This window comes from Mus caroli, unplaced genomic scaffold (assembly GCF_978045245.1).
Source record: "Mus caroli unplaced genomic scaffold, Mus_caroli_1 scaffold_12, whole genome shotgun sequence".
In the NCBI taxonomy this organism is placed as follows: domain Eukaryota; kingdom Metazoa; phylum Chordata; class Mammalia; order Rodentia; family Muridae; genus Mus; species Mus caroli.
The window spans coordinates 92,666,213-92,689,099 of NW_028227267.1; the positions used below are offsets into that span (position 1 = coordinate 92,666,213).

Here is a 22,887-nt window from a genome sequence, read left to right on the forward strand (position 1 = left end):
AGGCATTAGCAAATTATTGTGGGGTTCAGAGTTTAGAAGATACATAATGAGAATTAGGGGGAATAACAGATGGTATTTAAAAGTGACTACATTTTTTTTTTTTGTGAAAAATGTGAAGAAATGCAAGTAGAAAGGTTCTTTTAAAGAAGGTATATAGATGAGTAAAAATAAGGTGTGGCTTAAAAATCAGAATGGCTCAATACAGAAGAGAGGTCAGAATATTGTGGCTGATTATGATGCTGAAGACTGTCTGGGCCTTCAACACTAACAGGCAAATTCGTCCTCTGTTGAAGATGATATCTTCCATGACTGTAACTGGTAGCCATGGATAGTAAACTGAAAACTGATAGCTTCTGGCTCTTGTCTGTTGTATCCTGCTTGGTGGTTGTGAGGCATGCTTTTTCAAGTCACCGTTTTCATTATTGATTTGTTTCATAGCCACTCAACTCTATAAGCAACTAATGATTTTATGCAGCCTTTGAGACATTAGATATCATTTGGTGGATAGGACACACGTAATGTTATTGAGCAAACATGCATCTTTGTTTTAGCCATTTTCTATATTTGTATATGACCTGAGGCATGTTGTGCATTCAAACTTTGGTGTCTCATCATTTGTAGCAAACTCAATTTACGCTCTTCTCATCGCATTCTGGACTTTGACACAGATTGCACAATGATGTTGGAATGCTTCTCTGCTTGCAATGAATACAACAGGTCATGGGCTAGGATATAGCTCATTTGTTAGTTAATGTGTGTGAATCACAAAGTCTGTTCTTAAGCATTATCTAAAAAAAAGTTGGATGATAAATTTTAAAAACGGTAAAGGCAATGTTCAATAATTAGAGAAAAGTGAGCAAAACACCTGGTGATTCCTAAAGATGTCTGCAATCCTAGAGTTTGGAGATGGAAGCAAGAGCATCAGTATATTAGCATCTCACTTTACTATTTGGCAACACTACTGAAGCAAAGTGAAATTTCAAAAGATATTTTAAAATTTAGTTGAAAAAATACCTTGTGTAGTGAATGTGCTTAAAAAGATGTTAACAAATAAAGTGTATAGACACATTCCACTTACAACATGTCAAAACCTGTGACTAGAATTCCCATGCATGTATTACTGTCACTGAAGAGAATATTTGCAATAAACATGTGTGTGTATCTTTTAATTAAATTAAATATTAAATATGTTCTAATTAAATTAGATATTAATATATTTAAGATACACTCTTTAGAAATAATAGCTCTGATAGGAAGTAATAATCAAAAGAATGTATAATAAAATAACTAGTGCATTCAAATATCAATGCTTGCTTATTTAATTTCACAATAATGTAACGAATGAATTAGGATAATGTGGCATACAGAATATCAAATGGACAAAAAAAGAAAATGATTCAAAACAATCAGATCACTAAACATATAAAGCAAAGGAGGAAAATCAAAATCATCAATCTGATAGCACCAATTTACATATAAAAACAGATTCATTAGAAAAACAATTAGCTATCAAAGCAGTAGAAACCCTAATATAAATATTAAATATCATTTTTATAAAGGCAGATATAAAAAATTATTTTTATTTTAGTGTATGTTTTTCTTCCTATAAAGGTTATAAGTAAAAATTTAAAATTAATATATTAGATTATTAAAAATATCACATATTATATAGAGATGAATAATGTATTTTCCACTTTCGTTCTGTATATGTAATATATGTACAACTGTTTAGCATGTAAAATATTCAAAAGATACAACCCAATGTGAGTAAATTGAATTATCTCTGACAAAATTAAACATCATCACATCCTTAGAGTATGCTTGTATTTAATATAATCATACTGCTGCAGTCATTGGAGAATATTTCAGTTTAAAGATCTTACATCTTATTTAAATGTGAAGGAAAATATTTACTTACATGTTAAATATTAAGGATAATATTGTGTGTATTTGAAAATACATGATTCATGTTTATTTTATATATTTCCAAATTTCAAAGAAAAAGAACATCAAAAAGAACCAATTAAGGGAAATATGAAAATGAGACACATAAAAATACTTCTTCTACCTAAAATAGAATATCTAATATGGTATTTTAGTGTATTTCCACCTGTGTATATGTCCTTCTGTAAATCACTTTATACACATTAAACTATCTGAATATAATTAGGAGTATGATTTAGGCCTAATATAAGCCTGTCTATAATAACTTAGACATCTCAAAATACAAGGCTGTAAATACTTTACCTGGAATCTTTGTGCGAAAATACAAACACCTATCAAATATCTTACACCTTACAAAATCGTGTTCAGCTTTTCAGCAAGTGCAAAATTGGTTCCAAAATTTTTGTTCCCAAATACAGCACTTTAAGAAACTATCATCAAAAATATCTTCATAAGAGCTCTGAAAAGCAGGTGAGATAGCTCACCCCAGTAAAACAAACAAACAAACAAAACCAAAAAAGAAATGAAAATGAAAAAAGGGGGAGGTGGATATAAAGGAAAGACATATTTTTCTGCCATTCCTCCTTATAAACACAGATAACATAACATACAGAATGATATATCAGTGAGGAATGAAGGCAATGTGCTGGGGACTTTATTTCTGATCAAGTCCAGATTTGTACAAAAAATTTTGGACAAAGATGTAACCCACAACATCCAAGTCCCACTTTGTATGTATGACATGAGTCTCCAGGTTAGATCATAAAGTTCTTGAACAGCAAGATGGTGATCAAATGCAGAGAATAGAATGTTGGTAGAATCGTGAGATGTTCGGAGAGCAACAATAGTATGCATAAATACACTGATATTTAATTACTTCACAATAACTCACCAAGTTCTAGTTGCAGTTAATTTGTTTATTTAAACAATTATTTCAACAATTTTGGTGAAAGAGGTAGTTTATTGAACAGGCATGGAAAGAGTGGACATCCTTTCCTTATTTCTGATTTTAAGGATATGTTTTGCCTTTTTCTTCAGTGGCTCTGGGCTTACTTTAAATTGACATTGTTATTCTGAGATATATCTCCTCTATTCCTATTCTCTCCCAGGCTTTTATCATCAAGGGATATTGTCAAATACATTTCCTGAATCTAATTGAATGATAATGTGGCTTTTGTCTATCAGTTTGTTCATGTGATGAATTACATTTATTGATCTTTGTGTCTTGAACCACCCCTGTTTCTCTATGATTTACCCAAATTGATCAAGATAAATAACTTGTTTTGTTGTTTCTTGAATTCTGTTTCCAAGGTTTTTACTGAGAATATTTCCTTCTATATTCATTGAACATGAAGAAAATGAGCTGGTACCCAAATGGACAATTCGCCTTATTGCATTCCTGTTATGGGAAGATACTTTGCAGGCTCTCAGAGGAGAAAGGTAATCGAACTGCCACTTAGCCACAAAAACTGTGACTTGCAAAAGCTACTGGCCTGCCAGATTTACTGATTCAATACTAGAGCAAATATTATGGGACTAGCAAACCATATTTGATTGGACTTGATGCCTACTCCATACGATGATATCATATCCAGCACTGTTATGTCTTCAAGAGCCTAGGAAGAGATACCTCATGAAGAAAACATGACTATTATTCTACTAAGGGAAGGGAAAACAAATGACACATAACCACCTACTACTATATCCATGAATACATCATGAAATTCCCATGAATCCTCCTTTTTCAGTAAGTAGAAATTAACACAGACACCTACAACATGACAGTGTGCAGAGAACTGAGTGGCTTCAGAATTCTCAGTCCTAAATGGGATAACTTGTAGCTTGGGTATCTATACAAAAGATGAGATGAAGTGATTATAAGAGCCAAAAGTGGTAGATGAGTCTTAGAAAACAGTGTCTTCCACAACAGTAGTAGGCCTGATACACACATGAGCCCACACAAACTGACATCATTCACATGACTTGAGGTTCAAATCCGACAAAATCCCAGCAGTGAAAAGAGGAAGTGGGTCCAGAGACGCACTTCTAATCAAGAAGCTATACACAATTGATACTTGGCAAGAGAAAATCAGATTTTTCCCCAAACATATGACAACTAGTATATGAAAATTATCTTATGCCTAGAGTAATTGGCCAGCACAAAATGAATTCCATGTTTGTTTGTTTTATTTATTTATCTTATTGCTGTCTGTTAGTGTTTCATTTTTTTCTTTTTTGTTTTTGTTTTTGTTTTATGTTTTTCGAGGCAGGGTTTGTCTGCATAGCCTTGGCTGTCCTGAAACTCACTCTGTAGACCAGGCTGACCTTGAACTCAGAAATCTGCCTGTCTCTGCCTCCCAAGTGCTGGGATCAAAGGTGTGTGCCACCCCTGCCCAGCTATTCATTTATTTTAAACTCTTTACTTTATTCCATTCCCGGTCCACCCTCTGACTGTTCCACATCCTATACTGCGTCTCTGCTCACCTGTCTCCACAAGGATATTCCTACCCCCAATCCCACCTCCTACCCCTTCAGACCTCTAATCTCCCTGGGATTTCCAGTCTCTTGTGGGTTATGTGCATCATCTCTGACTGAACACAGACCAGCAGTCTACTGTATGTGTGTTGGGGGCCTCATATCAGCTGGTGTATGTTGCCTGGTTGGTGTTCCAGTGTCTGAGAGATCCGAGGTGTCCAGGTTAATTGAGACTGCTGGTCCTCCTACAGGGTCGCCCTCCTGCTCAGCTTCTTCCAGATTTCCCCCCAAAAGCGACCTATCATGTTTGTTTTATTTTTGTGGAATATTTTTGTTTTGGAATTTTTTTTGTCTTACTTGTTTTATGTTTGTTTTCACTTTGATTTTTACTGTTCAGGGTGTGTGTGTGTGTGTGTGTGTGTGTGTGTGTGTGTGTGTGTGTGAGAGAGAGAGAGAGAGAGAGAGAGAGAGAGAGAGAGAGAGAGAGAGAGAGAGAGAGAGAGAGAGAGAGAGAGAGAAAAGAAAGAGGGCCATCGTAGCTAGGCAGTGGTTGCACATGACTTTAATCCCAGCACTTGGGAGGCAGAGGCAGGCAGATTTCTGAGTTCCAGGCCAGCCAGGTTTGAGTGAGTTCCAGGACAGCCTGGGTTACACAGAGAAACCCTGCCTCAAAAACCTAAACTAAATTAAACTAAACTGAACTGAACTGAACTGAACTGAACTGAACTGAACTGAACTGAACTAAACTAAACTAAACTAAACTAAACTAAACTAACTAAACTAAACTAAACTAAAAAGGGAAAAAAGGACTATCATAATGGATAGCAAGAAAGTGAAGTTCTGAGATGAGTTGAAGGAATGGGAAAACGTGAACAGAATATATTGTATGAAATATCTTTGAGAATTCCTAATTTAAGGGTGATAGGAAGGCAGCTGGAAAAGGGGAGATGAAATGGTACAGTCAGTCATAAAGAAAAATCACAGTACACTTCAAACCTTTAGTAATTTTCTAAAGGCTACTTAATAATTTTTCTCAAAGTATAGAAATATTCTCATAACACATACTTAATTCTTGGGTTAGTAATTTACATACAAATTTTGGTTATTATCTATGGTAAGCACACATGCCATTATTAAAGATTATTCTTAAATACTACCACACATTTATTTTCTTCTTAACTAAAACATCACAGGAATAACTACTCACTTTCCATTTAGTGCTGCTACTCCAACGGTGCTCCGAGCAATGGACATACTGGCTACATATGTCCACTGCTGGCTCTGGGGATCCCACCTTTCCACTGTGTTCAGATAGCTCCAGCCATCATGGCCTCCCACTGCATAGATAGGCCCTTCCAGTACAGTTACTCCTAAGACATTGTAGGGAAACATAAAACAATGGGTGTGGAGTTAGCAATAGTACATTGTACAGTGAAAATATGTTAGGAAGTTAAGTTTCATATTATGTCCTTATCCTAAAAAAATATGAACCAAAATTATAAAATAATTACTTTTGTATTTTAGAGATTTTTCTTTCTTATTCTTTAATTGGAAATAAGTATTTTTATGCTACATATTCTCATGATGGTTTTCCTGGCCCCAGTTTTTTTCTAGATTCTTCTCCCTTTGTCCACCACTCAACTATACCGCTCTCCCCTCTCTTCTCTTTCTGTCTGTCTAGAAAACAAAGAGGCAAACAAACCAGGGGTTTCATAGCATATGAAAGGGTAAGAACAAGATAGAGAAAATCAAAATCTGTTAAAAACATGGTATTTAGAGTGTCAAATTTATACCCACAAAGATACTGAGAAACCTCAGAACACTCTACTGAAATAGTATTTCTCAGTCTAATCTTGTCATCAGGGCTCAGTGAACCCTGGGGAAGATACAGAAAGAGTATAAGAGCCAGAGGGGATGGAGGACACCATAGATCAAGGACCTCTAAATCAACATGGCCAATACACATAGGAATTCACAGAGACTGAGGCAACATGCACAACATGTGCAGAAATGTTTACCATGTCCTTTGCATATATATTTACTTCCAGCTTAGTGTTATATAGGATTCCTGAATGTGTCAATGAGTGGGTCTCTGTTTCTTGTGCCTTCTAGCGGGTTCTTTTTCTCTAGTTCGTTTGTGATAGCTTTTATTTTATCTCTATATTAAAATTTAGTTTAATAAAAACAAGGAATTGTAGCTGAGCAATGTTCAAAGAAATGCTCAACTGTCAAAACAAAAGAAAACAAATCTCCTTAAGAATCTTTTGAAAAAGTCAAGTTTATACCATTAACTATGGCTTTGCCAAGAGACATCAACTACCCTATTGGTTAATAAACTGTAATAAACCTTAGTGACTTATATGTGTACTTTGAGCACTACAGAAGCTGAAGTCTCGCAATAAGGATTACTTTCGAGTCAGTGGAGTTCCAGACCAGTCTCTAAGGTCTAAGTTACATAGTGGGACTCTGTTTTAAATGAAGAGTGTGTGTGTGTGTGTGTGTGTGTGTGTGTGTGTGTTTGTGTGTGTGTGTGCATGCATGAGAGAGAGAGAGAAAGACAGAGAGAGAAAGACAAAGAAAGACAGAGAGACACAGGGACACAGAGACATACACACACACACACACACACACACACAGAGAGAGAGAGAGAGAGAGACATCGAGAGAGAGAGAGAGAGACAGAGACAGAGACAGAGAGAGACAGAGAGAGAGAGACAGAGACAGAGAGAGAGAGAGAGAGAGAGAGAGAGAGAGAGAGAGAGAGAGAGAGAGAGAGAGAAGAGAAACCTACAAAAGTTAAATGCAGCATGAATTATCTATTTACTGAGTGGTTGCATTAAAGTGAGAGCATTTAAATTAACATGTTGCTTCTTTTCTTAAGGGGTGTGCTGATACTTGATATCTGATATTTATAGTATTGGAATTGTCTTTTTTATTTAGGACTGATTTGGGTATTTGAGATTTTGTAACAGGATTCTATATGGAATTTGAGATCGTATTGTCTACTTCTGTGAAGAATGCCATTCAAATTTTGAAGAGAATTGCATTGAAACTTAGACCATTTTTGGTAATATAGCAATTTCCATAATATTATTCAAACCACTGAGTATACAGTTTAGTCTTTGTTGCCTCCAATTTTTTCAGTGTCTTAAAGTTCTCATTGTAAAAACTTTCAAGGCTTTGATCAGGTTTTTGTCCTAGATAAATGTTCTTTTGAAGTGACTATATTATCCTTAGAATGGCATTTCATAGGTTTTTTTTTTTTCTGCCAGAATTCCAGAATATAAAAATACTAATGAATTTTGCATTTTGGTCTTGTATCCTGACACTGCTACAATGGTAGAATGAGAGTCTTTAGGACTTTAAAACATAGGTCTCAAGTAGGAATAAGTGGCCTTCTAATTCTCTTTTTTTCCCCTTTATTGGATATTTTCCTTACTCTCTTCCGGGTTTCCCCTCTGGAAACCACCTATCCTGTTCCCTCTCCTCCTTCTTCTATGAGAATGCTCTCCTACCAACCCACCCAATCCTGCCTCCCTACCCTGGCATTCCTCTACACTGGGGAATCAGCATCGAGCCTTCACAGGACCAAAGGGCCTCTCCTCCCATTGATGCCTGACAAGGCCCTTCTCTGCTACATATGTGGCTGAAGCCATGGGTCCCTACATGTGTACTCTTCGGTTGGTGGTTTAGTCCCTGGAGACTCTGGGAACTCTAGTTGGTTGATATTGTTGTTTTTCCTTTGGGGTTGCCAACCCCTTCTAACATTTCTAATTCTCTTATCTAATTGTTCTAAGAATTGAACCACTTTGAGAGTGGGGATAAAGGTCATTCTTGCCTCATTTTTTATTTTAGAAAACAAGCTCTCAATATTTTCCTATTTAGCTGAAGGTTCTCTATTTTTATTATGTATTAGTACTGAGTGTTTTGAGATAGCAAACTCATGTTCATAGTTTCTACAGGTGTATAATTTTATTAGATATTTTCTTTACTTACATTTTAAATGTTATCCCCTTTCCTAGTTTACCTCCAAAAGTCCCCTATCCCCTCCCCCCAACCCCTGCTCACCATCCCACCCAATCCTGCTTCCTGGCCCTGGCAGTCTCCTATAGTGGGGCATATTACCTTCACAGGACCAAGGGCCTCTCCTCCCACTGATGATCGACAAGGCCATCTTCTGCTACATATGCAGCTAAAGCCTGAGTCCCATCATATGTTTTCTTTAATTTTTATTCAGGAAGGAATACCATTTATTGAATGACTTTTCTGATATCTTGAGATGATTATGTGATTTCCATCTTATAGTCTATTTGTATTCTGTGTTACAATAATTGATTTGTTATTTTTGAACAAAACTTTTACTCCAGTTTTGAAACCAAGTTGATAATATTATAGTTCTTAATTCATTCTTGAATTTATTTCCACAGTATTAGGGGAAACTTTTGCATCTGTATTGATCAGAGAATTTAGAAGTGGAGTTTAATTGTATATGTGTCCTTATCTAGTTTGATATCAGGATACACCTGACTTAATGTAGTGCTTTTAATTACTTGTGTCATTTGATTGATAAATTGAGTCTATTAATATTTAGAGCCAGTATCAATGTTTGTGGTTTGCAGTAATTTTGATGTTGTTTGGTGGCTTGTATTCACAGCTGTATTTTATATTTTATAAATTATAGCTTTCATTGTCTTCTTTCTCAATTCTCTTTTCTGTTGGAAATATTGTTTCTATTCTGACGTATTCTTGAGGATTCTTTGTTGTAGTAATAACAAACAAAGTTTGGAGAGAAGCTATATAAGGGTGTTTATATCATGAAAAGTTTTTATTTTTCCTGCAAGTCTTGAAGATAGTTTTTCTGGCGAAAGTAGTCTATGTTGGTAGTCATGGTCTTTTAGAATATGGTGTGTTTTCTTCGTGTTGAAGAACAACTTCATTATTGTGCCAAATAGGAGATGAACAAGATGTGTTGAATGATTAATGAAATTGCATATAATATATAAGCAAAATCTGATTAAAAAATTAGTATGTGTGATACGCAGTGATATTCTGGAGATTTTATATACATATATATATATATAGGCAATTTACAGCCATACTTTTCTTTCCTGTTCAGAACTTGTAGTATCTTTTTTTGTGTGTGAGACTCATGAAAATGTCATATCTAGATATCAGCCTCCTTTATTTAGAGAATTGACCAGTTGCTAGTTGCCAGATTCCTAGGGTATGAATGAGTGCATAGAAGACATAGAAATAAATGTTTGCCTTACTTTCTTTTCCCTTTGAAATTTTACATCTCAAAACATGACAACTTTGTTTCTTCTCTGATCCTTCAAGAATCTGATTTGTGTGTTTAATTCTGCCATAAGAGTAATACATTGATACCTTACTCAGATCCAACTGCTGTTTCGAGGCCAAACTTAAATTATGTGACTTTCAGTTAGCTTTATTGTTGAACATATTTTTATCAGATTGAGCTAATTTATATATAGATATAGATATAATTTTTTGTCCATTTTTGTATGTATGCATACATACATACAGTTCTCAGAACAGACTCTATGTGCTGTCCCACTCAATAATTGTAAAGTAATAAACTTATACTCAATTAAAAATGGGATATAAAAGGAATTCATGCCAGGCAGTGGTGGCACACACCCTTAATCCCAACACTTGGGAGGCAGAGGCAGGCGGATTTCTGAGTTCGAGGCCAGCCTGGTCTACAAAGTGAGTTCCAGGTCAGCCAGGGCTATACAGAGAAACCCTATCTCGAAACCCCCCTCCAAAAAAAAATAAATAAAAGAATTCATAAAAGAATATGTATATTTGAACTTCCTAAAACATATACAATTTCACAATAAATTGTGTAAACTGAGGACATCACCACTCTGATTTAAGGTTCAGGGAAAGATTTTTATTGTAGATATAAGGGACAGTACAGACAGGGGCATTTGGAAGAGTCCAGATCAGAGAGATAGAATAGTACACTGAACATGGCTAGCAGATAGTAAGTGGCCATGAAAAGAGAGGCTAGGTGAAAAGAGAAGAGAACCAAAGCAAAGGAGACCAAGAGAGAAGGGTGAGAGAGAGGAGGCTAAATTAGGAAGACAAAGGTGCTCACTTGGGCAAGCTTGGCTAGGAATAGGTAGCTCAAGGAGGAAAGTCACTGAGGTGGAGAATGTTAGAGTAGTGGCCATTGGGAAAATAACTGAGAAAAGCCACAGGCGGTCCTGATACTGACAGAGAATGCAGGCCCGGACGAGCCTTGATATACAAGTAGGCACCACAGACAGCCATTCACCTTCCATCTTGATGAGAAAATGGGTCTTTTGGTAGAAAGGAAATCCCCTGAAAAGAGAGGAGCTTCCTTTAGCCCTGACAACAGCTAAGAGAATAAGTAGGTTAATCAAATAATATACCTTCATTAGAAATATTTAAGCATTCATTAATATCTTTTATATAATATCCAACTGCTGCAGAGAACATGGAAGCCTCATAATTCTTTCACACTACTTATGAAATTACAACTAAGAGACATGAATTTGAAAGTACATTTAATAATGTTTAGTACATACATTAGAATGTAATTTTATTTAAAATTTGAAATAGCTTATAAAATAATTATTATTGAGATGGAATATAATAAATTATGTAAAACAGTAAATATAACTATAAATTTAAAATTAGATAGGGCATTAACTCAAAAAAGTTATTCATTAATTTCCTCTTAAAAGTATTAAGGTATTCATTTCTATCACCTTGGTATATGTTTATATTTTAGGAAGTTTCTACTCTATTAGGTCCTTACTAATTCTCAGAGGTCCTTAATATTAGTTGTCTCTAATATATTCCCTTCCTCATTCCTTTTCTCCTCTCCCTCTCCATTGGTTCATCTCTTAAAGAATGTCTCCATCAAATCCCTCCCTCTGAGAGCTCAGAGAACTCTGCAGAAGAGGATGTAGGAATTGGGTTCTTTGTGTACATACTATGGCTTCCAGTTTGTGTTTTCATCTAACTCTTCAGAGAGTGATGAGAGTTAGTGTGTCTGCATGTGCATCTGCTACATGCACCTTCTTTAGGGTCATGTTCTTTCTTTTATTTACTTTTTGTCTAATCTCAATGTGTTAGTTTTTGTTTTATATTATATTTTATTTTATGTTATCCCATAGAATCTTCTTTGTTTTCTAATGAAAGGAAGAAAGAAGATATATCTGAATGGGAAGTGAAAAGGTAGGTAGGAAGAACCTGGGAGAGTAGAGGATGGGGAATCATAATCAGGATCTATTATATGTGCAAAGTTATCTATTTCAATAAAAGGACCAACCCCCACCCAAATTAAAAATGTATTGAGACTGTATTTATAAATATGTGCAAAGATACAACACTTGCATGTAACTAGGAAGGGAACACAAGACTAATTGGCAGCAAGAAGTAAAAATGTAAACAGAGTACTCATTTATGAAAACCTCAAAAATAGAAAAATAAAATTAAAAAGGGTTATAAGCCATATGTTTGGAGGAGATATTATTTAACCTATACTAGAAAGAAGAATGTGGTTAACAAGAGGAAAATGTGAGACATTGCATATATTATAGTTCGGTACTGCTATTACAATAATGTTGCTAAGAATAGGGCAAAAGAGTAGATGATTGCAATAAAAAGTGCTAGTTTGTATTGCGGTTGCCACAGCTTTGTCATCACATTATTTTTATCACCTGACTAATATTGGCAATATACTAGAAATCATTGTCATTGCTAATCCTTTCACTTAAATTTTACATGACTCATATCATGTGTGTGGAGGTCAAATAAAAATACATATAACTACATGGCAAATAATAGGCACTCAAAATATTTATAAACAGCCCATGTAGTGTTCATTAGGAATGGACAAAAATAGAGTTTCCCCAGAGTGATAATACTAATGTTAAATATATATTCACTCTTAAAACTTAATTCCTATTGCAAATATCTCTACCTAAAATTAAATCATTGAGCAAATGATGTTATCAATGATGAAATTGCTTTAAATATTAATGTTTCCACAACCCATATTTACTAGAATATATTTATACTTTATGCATACCTATTATAAAATGTGATATTCTTTTAGCTGTCACTGTATTTTAAGACTCTGGCTGCCTGACAATGTGTTTCTTTATTGCAGCTGTTCTAATTCCTATGCAAAAAGTTCTAATTAAGTTGAGAAAATAAATGGACCAGAATAAATTCAAAATTAAGATAATACATTCAAATTCCTCCAGTGTTTTCCAGAAATATCTTTATAAATATAGTAAATTAGGAGGTTAAAAGGCTTTTCTTACTGTCAATATAAAGCATTAAAAATATTTAACATTTAATTGAAAGGAAATACATAAAAAGAATCATTGGTTTCAGTTTGACCATAATGTCAAAATGCTATATAAATGTTTCTTTAACTTAATAAAATCATTCAAATTTTAAAATTAGTTTTTGCTGCTTGAAAACCAAAAAAGGAACAAAGTGTGTCCTTATACTATATTATATTTATTTTTCCTTCAACTGAGAATATTGGCCTCATTATGGTTACACAAACCTATGAAAACATGCCTATCTGGATTGTAGATATTTTATTTTGTTTGGTGCACAATTTTATCTAGAAAAAGAGATTGTTCAAAATTGCCACAGTATGTTGTTAAGCACAGTGAAGACTAATAACGACCATGACTGTGAAAATATCATTGCTGGGAAGATTCCAATTATCTAATTTCTCTCAGTGGGTAATGTTTTTGTAACTTTGTTTTCATTGTGATTTATTTGTTTGTGTGTGGGGTGAAGAATGTCATAAAGTCCAGAGAAGAGCTAAAGCTGAACTTTATTCCCAGATAACTTCAATTTCTCAGACTAGTTCCTAAACACACATAAAAGAAGTCCACATATTATATCCATATTCCCATACAGGATATAAGACATGGGAAAGAATGGAATAGCTGAAGCACACAAATACTCCATGTTTCCATGATGAAGAAAAAGTTACTGCCCAAGTTGATAAGTTGACTCTTAATTTAAGATTGGGGGAAAATGTAGGTACATTTGGCAATTAATGATTTGGGGAAAATATTTGCATAAAATATTAAATCAGGAATAAACAGATTATATCTGAAGAACAATAAAAATGTCAGCTTTTGTTTTTAACTGGAGAGTTAAGTGACTGGGAACATAAAGTGTGGTGATGCCACATGGGGGAAGGAGCACCCAAAGCAGAACCTTATATTCCAATAGGATGAACTGTGAAACAACTGGACGAGTAGGGACTGATCTAGTAAATGCTTTATAAGGGACATTATGTGACATCATTTCTTTCTCAAAACATGTATTTCTGCTTGTAATTCAGAAATGGTATATTATGTGGCCATGCTAGAAATCTGTATGAGAGATGTGTGTTTCTTGTGATAGAACAGAGAAAATAATGAAGGGCTCACTAAACATATTTAGGAAGGATTTACACATTTATTCTCTCACCTTGTACTATTTATTCCAATTATATCTTTGTTATGTGACTTTAGAAATATTGTTTAGAATGATATACCTCCCATTCATTATCTACATAGTGTAGTATAGTGCTATCCATATTTTACTTCAAAGATTGAATAAAGTAATATATACAAAACATTTAAATATATGCCTGATACATACTAATGTATTTTAAGTATATTGAAGACTATGGTACTATATAATGGTAATATACCAAGAACCAATGTTTTCTAATTAAGTTTCACTCTGTATTATCATAGACATTGAGTGACACTACTGGCTTGAAAGTTAAATAACTCCAATATACTTTATTACACTTGAGATATCTGTATTTGTTTAAATGTTAATTAAAATAATTGAAAAAATTGCAAAGTAGATAAGAGCACTGAATGCTCTTCCAGGAGCCCCTGGTTCCACTACTGTCACTCCATGGTGGCTCAGTGTCATTTGTGACTGCAGTTTCCAAAGGATCCGATACCTTCCTCTGGCTTCCATGGAGACCAAGCATTCAAGTGACAGACAGAAATAAAGACAAGCAAACACCCAAGTACATAAAATTAAAATTATCAAACTGGATTCAGATATGCATTTCCTAAATATTTTTGTTAAATTAATATTTTTGTTCTATTATGAAAATACCAAGGATGGTCAACATGATGTGTTTAGACTTTCTTTAAAATACCAATGATGATGGCTCAGTAGGTAAGAGCACCCGATTGCTCTTCCAAAGGTCCGAAGTTCAAATCCCAGCAACCACATGGTGGCTCACAACCACCCATAAAATACCAATGATGCATGCATGCTTAGAAAAGCCAACAGAAATAGGTTCTTATGTTCTAGAATTCTGAATACCAAGTACAGAGATAAATCTGAGTTATAACTGGAAATCCCTAAAATGGTGTCTTGGAAGATGTGGAAAGTGGTTCTGAGTTTATATACACCTGAAACTCTCAGAGAAGACATGCAGGGTACAAAAATTAAAGAGCAGGGAATGTCAGTACCACAGGGTAGAAATGGTATGAATAAGTAAAGATTTCAGGTTTTCCTGGTTGTTAGGGAAATCTAAAAATTATGTCCTTGTAATATGTCCTTATCCACTGATTCTATTTCTGCCAGTATATTTACATCATGATTGTGTAACTAGAAGTAGTGACAGGAGCGATTGTTTCAAGACATGGAAAGACTTGAGCTGGGGCTTTTGCCCAATGATCTGCAATATACATGGCCAAAAGATTCCTATTTGCCTATTGTGATCTGCCACTGTCCTATGCCTTCCTAAGTTTACCTTAATAAAATTTGATCAAATGCATCTCTCCATCCGTTCCAACTTCCTTCTCTATAATCCATGACAGATTTTCTTATATTGAAGCTCATGAAGAATTGAAACATGTTCATTTTCTACTTAATGAGAAACAATTTACAAAATTATTCAACAATCATATAAAGATTGTCAAAAATTTGAAAAAAGTGAGCAGATCAGAAAACAAAGGCACTGGTTTATGATTCTTAAAGTTTTATCAGTGCATGTTTTAATGTTATTCTTTTGAGTTCATGTTTTGTTCATTTAAAACTTCTCTCCAGTTTATTTGGTTTCAGGCCTGTCAATTCTGTTAATCTTTTCAAATAACCATTTTCTTTTACATAGTGTTAGTAATGTTCCTTTGTTGTTGTATCTATTTCATAAATCTCCAGCCTTGCTTTTGATTATCATTTTTCACATTCCTTGGGAACAGGTACTGAAAGACATGGGTCTTCTAAAATACATTGTTAAGTTGTTAATTTGAGATCTCTTAATATTCTTAATGTAGTCGTGTGGTGTTACGATCATTACTCTGAGGACTGCATTCATTGTGTTCCACAAATTTTAATATGCCACGTTTAATATGAGACCTCAGTAACTGCTGCAGTCTGTTCATAGGAGAATACTGTCATCATAATTGTACCATGCTTATTTTAGTTTAATCCCAACAGTTAGGTTCATAATGGGAATAAGAGATAAGGGGTGATGCTGTTAAAAAATAAAACAAACCTTCTTTTACCTAGGTAAGTGAAAAGTAATACTGCATGCAGACGAAAACAATAGGAAAGAGGACAGCCAGGGCTATACAGAGAAACCCTGTCTCGAAAAACCAAAAAAAAAAAAAAAAGAGAGAAGTAGGAAAATATGATCCAAATTTTATTTATTATGTGTGACAGATAAACCACTAATTTAGGAAATGAGAATTTCTGATATATTTTCTCTTAATAAAAATTAAGAGGTTAATAGAATGTATCAACAAAGCTATTATAAATTCAATTGTTATGAGAATAACACCTAAGCTATTGTATTTCCTAAATACTGTTTTTCATTCCCTTGCATTAGAAACACGCAAGACTTTTTCATACAATATTATAATTATCATGTGATTTTATGTTTACTTTCAGTCAATATATAGAAATAGAAGAGAAAAACATCCTTTCATGTTTTACTTTTCCATTTCCTTTAATGACTGAAAGGATGATTAGTGGAATAAATGAAATTGCAGATGATTTTCACCATCACCAATGGATTTCAGAGCTAGAGTATTATTTCCAAAGATCTATAACTAAATCCACGATGCTGTTAAGGAATCAGGAGTGATAACGATTTTTAATCTAAAATACTTGAAATCTAAGTGTATTTTTCCTCATTTGTTTACAATTTGAAAGCAACCAGATAAATATATTTGTACGCAAAATATTTCTTTTTAGAGTAAATAAATTCTCACATTTAATCACATGTGAACATTTACATCATTGACTCTCTTCCAGTTACCTCATTTGCATTATGAATTCTTTAATTTTGTCCAATGTACCCAGGGAAGTATTTACTCTAGCTGGTGAGTTTGGTAAGAGGCTCCTCTTTCAAACGTAGCTTTTCCCGTGCCACTACATTAATGACCGCATCAGAAATGTAGCTAGGAGCATTTTGCTCCGACTCATGTCATTATTCATTTGTTGTAGCACAGTGGCTATTCAAAACTTTTTCTCATTCTACTTTTGATATCACTACCACTGAATTTCCACGTTTTATCATTTGATGCATTGCCCCTGCAAATATCCCTACATAGCTCAACCAATGAAATTCTATCTTCTATTCAAAGGACACATGCTCCACTATGTTCATAGCAGCCCTATTTATAATAGCCAGAAGCTGGAAAGAACCCAGATGTCCCTCAACAGAGGAATGGATACAGAAATTATGGTACATTTACACAATGGAGTACTACTCAGCTATTAAAAAGAATGAATTTATGAAATTCCTAGCCAAATGGATGGACCTGGAGGGCATCATCTTGAGTGAGGTAACACAATCACAAAGGAACTCACACAATATGTATTCACTGATAAGTGGATATTAGCCCAAAACTTAGGATACCCAAGATATAAGATACAATTTGCTAAACTCATGAAACTCAAGAAGAATGAAGACCAAAATGTGGACAATATGCCCCTTCTTAGAATTGGGAACAAAACACCCATGGAAGGAGTTACAGAGACAAAGTTTGGAGCTGTGATGAAAGGATGGACCATCTAGAGACTGCCGTATCCAGGGATCCATCCCATAATCAGCTTCCAAACGCTGACACCATAGCATACACTAGCAAGATTTTGCTGAAAGGACCCAAATATAGCTGTCTCTTGTGAGACTATGCCGGGGCCTAGCAAACACAGGAGTGGATGCTCACAGTCATCTATTGGATGTATCACAGGGCTCCCAATGGAGAAGCTAGAGAAAGTACCCAAGGAGCTAAAGGGATCTGCAACCCTATAGTTGGAACAACATGATGAACTAACCAGTACCCCGGAGCTCTTGTCTCTAGCTGCATATGTATCGAAAGATGGTCTAGTCAGCCATCACTGGAAAGAGAGGCCCATTGGACTTGCAAACTATATATGCCCCAATATAGGGGAATGCCAGGGCCAAAAGAATGGGAATGGGTGGGTAGGGAAGTGGGGGGCGGTATGGGGGACTTTTGGGATAGCATTGGAAATGTAATTGAGGAAAATATGTAATAAAAAATATTAAAAATTAAAAAAAAAAGAAATTCTATCTTCTATTCATATGTAAGTCAGCTACAGAAATTTTATTTTTTAATATCTTCATTGTTTAAGTAACCTCTTTATTGACTTCATCTATGACTTTGCAATTGAAATTACTGAAAGCTTTCACAGATATATCCAACATACCTATATAAAATTCATATTTTGTATTAGTATAATGTGTGCTACAACTATGATGGATAAATAGTAATAGAAATACACTTTTATTTAATATAGTCTTAGTGCTTCATTCATTTGTATTCATTTCCAATGTAATTTTAAAAGTGCTGCAGAAGAGGATAATTATATAATATATTTATTAAAATTAATTCAATAAATTGTCTTCTCTGACTTATAAGTACAGTTCTTGATTACATAATGTTTATGTTTCCAAAATAAATTAAATAAACTTGAGGTAATTACTTTCTATTTGTACCAAATAAAAACAAAGCAGGTTGGTAGAGGAAAGAAAATTCAGTTTGAAGCAGATCACTTGCATTTTGTTCTACAGTTTCTTAGCCTTAGGATATTTTGTGAAGATTCTTTAACTTCTTGATGTTTATATTGTCAGGACTTGGTTAGGTAGTCTTTTGCTTGCATTGTTAGAGAAATTAATTTTCATTAGGGTTTTAATTCTAATATACACAACAAATAATTGCGAGGTAATCTTGTTTGTTTAGACTATCTTAATTTTTTTGGATAATTTCATACATGTGAGCAATAAGTTTTCATGAACTATCAGAGTTTATTGTTAAATTTTGATGGTAAGGTATAAGGAGGCATAGCACTTCAGAGAAATGCATTATAATGTGAAAAATGTAAAAACTGAAATAACTTTAGGCACATTTAAAGCTGATGTTTATTTTAAAGTTCTTTTTTTTTTTTTTGCAAAATCCAAAGAAAGAAAAGTGTACATTTTACAAAATGCAGTTTAAAAACAATCCTTGTTTTCCTTGTGTCTTATTATTAATCCGCTGCTTTTGTTATATAAACAGAAGTAGAAATTTCAAAAAATTATGATGATGTGAGGTGCTCATATTTTCAACAATGATGAAGAGCTTTGCTGTTTGGTTTCTTCTGGTGTTCTTGATAAATTTGTGGTAGAAACACTAGTGTCTAGAATTAAAAGAGAATACTAAAAAAAAGTTGAAAACAAGCACACTTTGTCTTTACTTCATGTGACGATCTGAATTTGGCTGCTTTCCAAAAACTAAACAAAACAAATGAAAGAAAGAAAAACAAACCGGGGGAAGACATGTTTTCTGTCTTCTCATGTTCAAACAGGGGATCTATAGAAGTGGAGTTATTGTTGGTTTGTGTGCTTCTGCCAAGACACTACAATGCAGTAAGGTCAGGAATACAAGAGTTTCACCAAAGACACCCTTAGCATTGCAAACACTCTTAACATTGTAATCACATTATCTGTTCATTCCACATTTTTTAGAATCAATTCAATAACAGTGGTTCTTTCAACACAAATGAAGCCTAGACTATAAACTTAAGTAAACTACACCCTTAATTTTTCGTTTTGAGTTGTGTGTATTCAATCCTCAAGAGATTGTAACAAATTGTATTTAGTTGGAATTTAGTCTGTGTGATTTAAAATCTCCTGAGTTAATACAACATGATGGCAAGGTAAAGAACTGTCTTTCTTAGAAGGGAGAACAAATACCCATGGAAGGAATTACAGAGACAAAATTTGGAGCAGAGACTGAAGGCATGACCATTCCAGAAACTGTTCCACCTGGGGATCCATCCCATAAACAACTACCAAACCCAGACACTATTGCAGATGCCAACAAGAGCTTGCTGATGGGAGACTGATAAAGCTGTCTCCTGAGAGACTCTGCTAGTGACAGACTAATACAGAAGTGGATACTCACAGTCATCCATTAAACAGAGCACAGGATTCCCAGTGAAAGAGCTAGAGAAAGTACCCAAGGAGCTGAAGGGATTTGTAGCCTGCTCCCTAGGAGGAACAACAATATGAACTAAACAGTAACTGCAGAGCTCCCTGAGACTCAACCACCAATCAAAGAAAGCACATAGTGGGACTCGTGACTCTAGTTGCGTATATAGCAGAGGGTGGCCTAGTAGGTCATCAATGGAAGGAGAGGCCCTTGGTCCTTGACTCTATGCCCCAGGATAGGGGAATTCTTGGGCCAGGAAGCAGGAGTGGGTGGCTTGGGGAGGAGGGGTAGGGGGAGAGGATAGGTGATTTTTGGAGGGGAAACTAGGAAACAAGATAACATTAGAAATGTAAATAAAGAAAATATATAATTTAGACAAACAAACAAACCTGTTGCTAAGGGCATTCCCTAGGGACCCACTAACAACAAGGGCCTGAGAGCATGTAGGCTAACTGAAGATTGTGACTTCTCCTTCGCCTCTGAAGCCAATCAATCCCCCAGACTGTGTCTACATTTGATGCAAGCCACCTGATGCAGTCTCCATTTCACTCTCTATGTTGGTAGTGTGTTCTCCTACCTTGGATTCTGTTGCTGTTTAGTTCTGAGATGATGTCTGTATGTTACCTGTTCGGGAATGCCTCTGGGATCCTGCTATGTTTTGCCACTGGAGATTCTGGGTACACTGTATATGTAGGTATAGAGAGCTGATACTATGGTATGGCAATGGGCTGAGTGTGTCCACCTAAGTGAGAAAATCAGAGACATCCACCAGAATCTATTTAGTCCCCGAGGGACAAGAACTGACAACAAAGATCCTGCACATTCACTTGCCTCCTACTCTACAAGATCCAGCACATATTCTCCTCCAAGCGTCTTCCCCACTCATTCCATTGTCTCAGCTTCCAGCTTTAGAAGGCATTCCATGGGAATCCATTGACCAAGCCTGGTAGAAAAGCAAGTATGCCAGCATAGCAGACAGGCAATCACCAGATCTTGATGACTCTCCCCTCTTTCCTCCTAGTCCTCTCCAGTCATATCCCCAGCTCTATAGCACACTACTTGCTGTGTCCACTTATAAATTTCACTGTCCCCTACCCCCAGGGGATTAAGCAGATTCTGATGGACAACTCTGAGTGAGAAAATCGTCTCACTCCTGTGGACACACTCAGCCCATTGCCATGCCATAGTATTAGATTTCAATACCTACATACACAGTGTGCCCAGAACCTCCAGTGTCAAAACCTAGCAGGATCTCAGAAGCATTCCCTAACAGGTAACATACAGTAGCCATCATCTAAGAACAATAGACAGCAACAGAATCCAGGAAGGAACATACTATTAACAAAGACAGACCAAATATCGGCACCTAGAATAAGAATCTTCACAGTCGTTCAGTAGTATCGTGGGTATTTGGAGCTTTTTAGAAGAGGGAAGAAAATAATCTCAGGAAGAAGAGGGAGAGGGGAATCTGGGAAGGAGAGAGGAGGGGGAAGGAAAAGGGTGGCCTGGTTCAGATAGATGAGGGAGAAGTACAGAGGGTCAAGAATTTTAAACGAAGTGTGTAGCAGTATGGGAGGGGGAACTGGGGAGGTCCCACTAGGAAGTCCCTTGTGCCAGGGACACAAGAGGTTCTCAGGACCCAACAGGGAGGACATTAGGCAAAATACCCAACAAAAGGGAGATAGAATCTGTAGAGACTATATTTAGTGGATAAGCATGGCCCCCGGTTGAGGGATTGGGCCACCCACCCACCTCAAAAATATTAATCCAGAATTATTTGACATTATTATGTCAAAAGGAAATGCAGTGACAAAGAGTAGAGCAGAGACTGAAGGAAAGGCCATCCAAACCTGATAAACAGCTTCAGTGAAGTAGCTGGATATAAAATTAACTCAAACAAGTCAATGGCCTTTCTCTACACAAAGAATAAACAGGCTGAGAAAGAAATTAGGGAAACAACACCCTTCTCAATAGTCACAAATAATATAAAATATCTTGGCATGACTCTAACTAAGGAAGTGAAAGATCTGTATGATAAAAACTTCAAGTCTCTGAAGAAAGAAATTAAAGAAGATCTCAGAAGATGGAAAGATCTCCCATGCTCATGGATTGGCAGGATCAACATTATAAAAATGGATATCTTGCCAAAAGCAATCTACAGATTCAATGCAATCCCCATCAAAATTCCAACTCAATTCTTCAACGAATTAGAAACAGCAATCTGCAAATTCATCTAGAATAACAAAAAACCTAGGATAGCAAAAACTATTCTCAAGGATAAAAGTACCTCTGGTGGAATCACCATGCCTGACCTAAAGCTTTACTACAGAGCAATTGTGATAAAAACTGCATGGTACTGGTATAGTGACAGACAAGTAGACCGATGGAATAGAATTGAAGACCCAGAAATGAACCCACACACCTATGGTCAGAGACTACCCCACCTAGGGATCCATCCCATCTGCAGACACCAAACCCAAACACTATTGCTGATGCCAAGAAGCACCTTCCGACAAGGACCCTGGTAGAGCTGTCTGGAGAGAGGCTGTGGCAGAGCCTGAGCAGTACAGACTTGGATGCATGCAGTCAAGCATCAGACTGAGCAAGGGGACCCCAATGGGGAAGTTAGGGTGAGGACTGAAGGAACTGAAGAGATTTGCAACCCCACAGGAAGAATAATAATATGAACCAACTAGACCATCCCCAGAACCCTCAGGGACTAAACCACTAACCAGAGTACATTTGGGGGGACTCATGGCTCCAGCTGGATATACAGCAGAGGATTGCCTTATCTGGCATCAGTGGGAGGGGGGCCCCTTGGTTCTGAAGAGGCTCAATGAACTAGGATAGGGGAGTGCTAGGGTGGTGAGGAGGGAGTGGGTGGGTGTGTGGGGGAGCACTCTCATATAGGCAAGGGGATGGGGACTGGATAGGAGGTTTGTGGAGCAGAAACTGGGAAGGGATGTAACATTTTAATATAAATG

At 35.8% G+C, this 22,887-nt stretch overlaps 1 protein-coding gene across 1 annotated transcript in view; it reads right to left on the reverse strand.

Moving 5' to 3' along the window:
- Positions 1-22,887, reverse strand: part of Klhl1 (kelch like family member 1) — a 395,614-nt gene that overhangs the window by 39,005 nt on the left and 333,722 nt on the right. Inside the window, exon 8 of the mRNA XM_021181703.2 lies at positions 5,627-5,789. Within this exon, the coding sequence (XP_021037362.1) occupies positions 5,627-5,789 (163 nt within the window). The remainder of the gene's footprint in view (positions 1-5,626; positions 5,790-22,887) is intronic.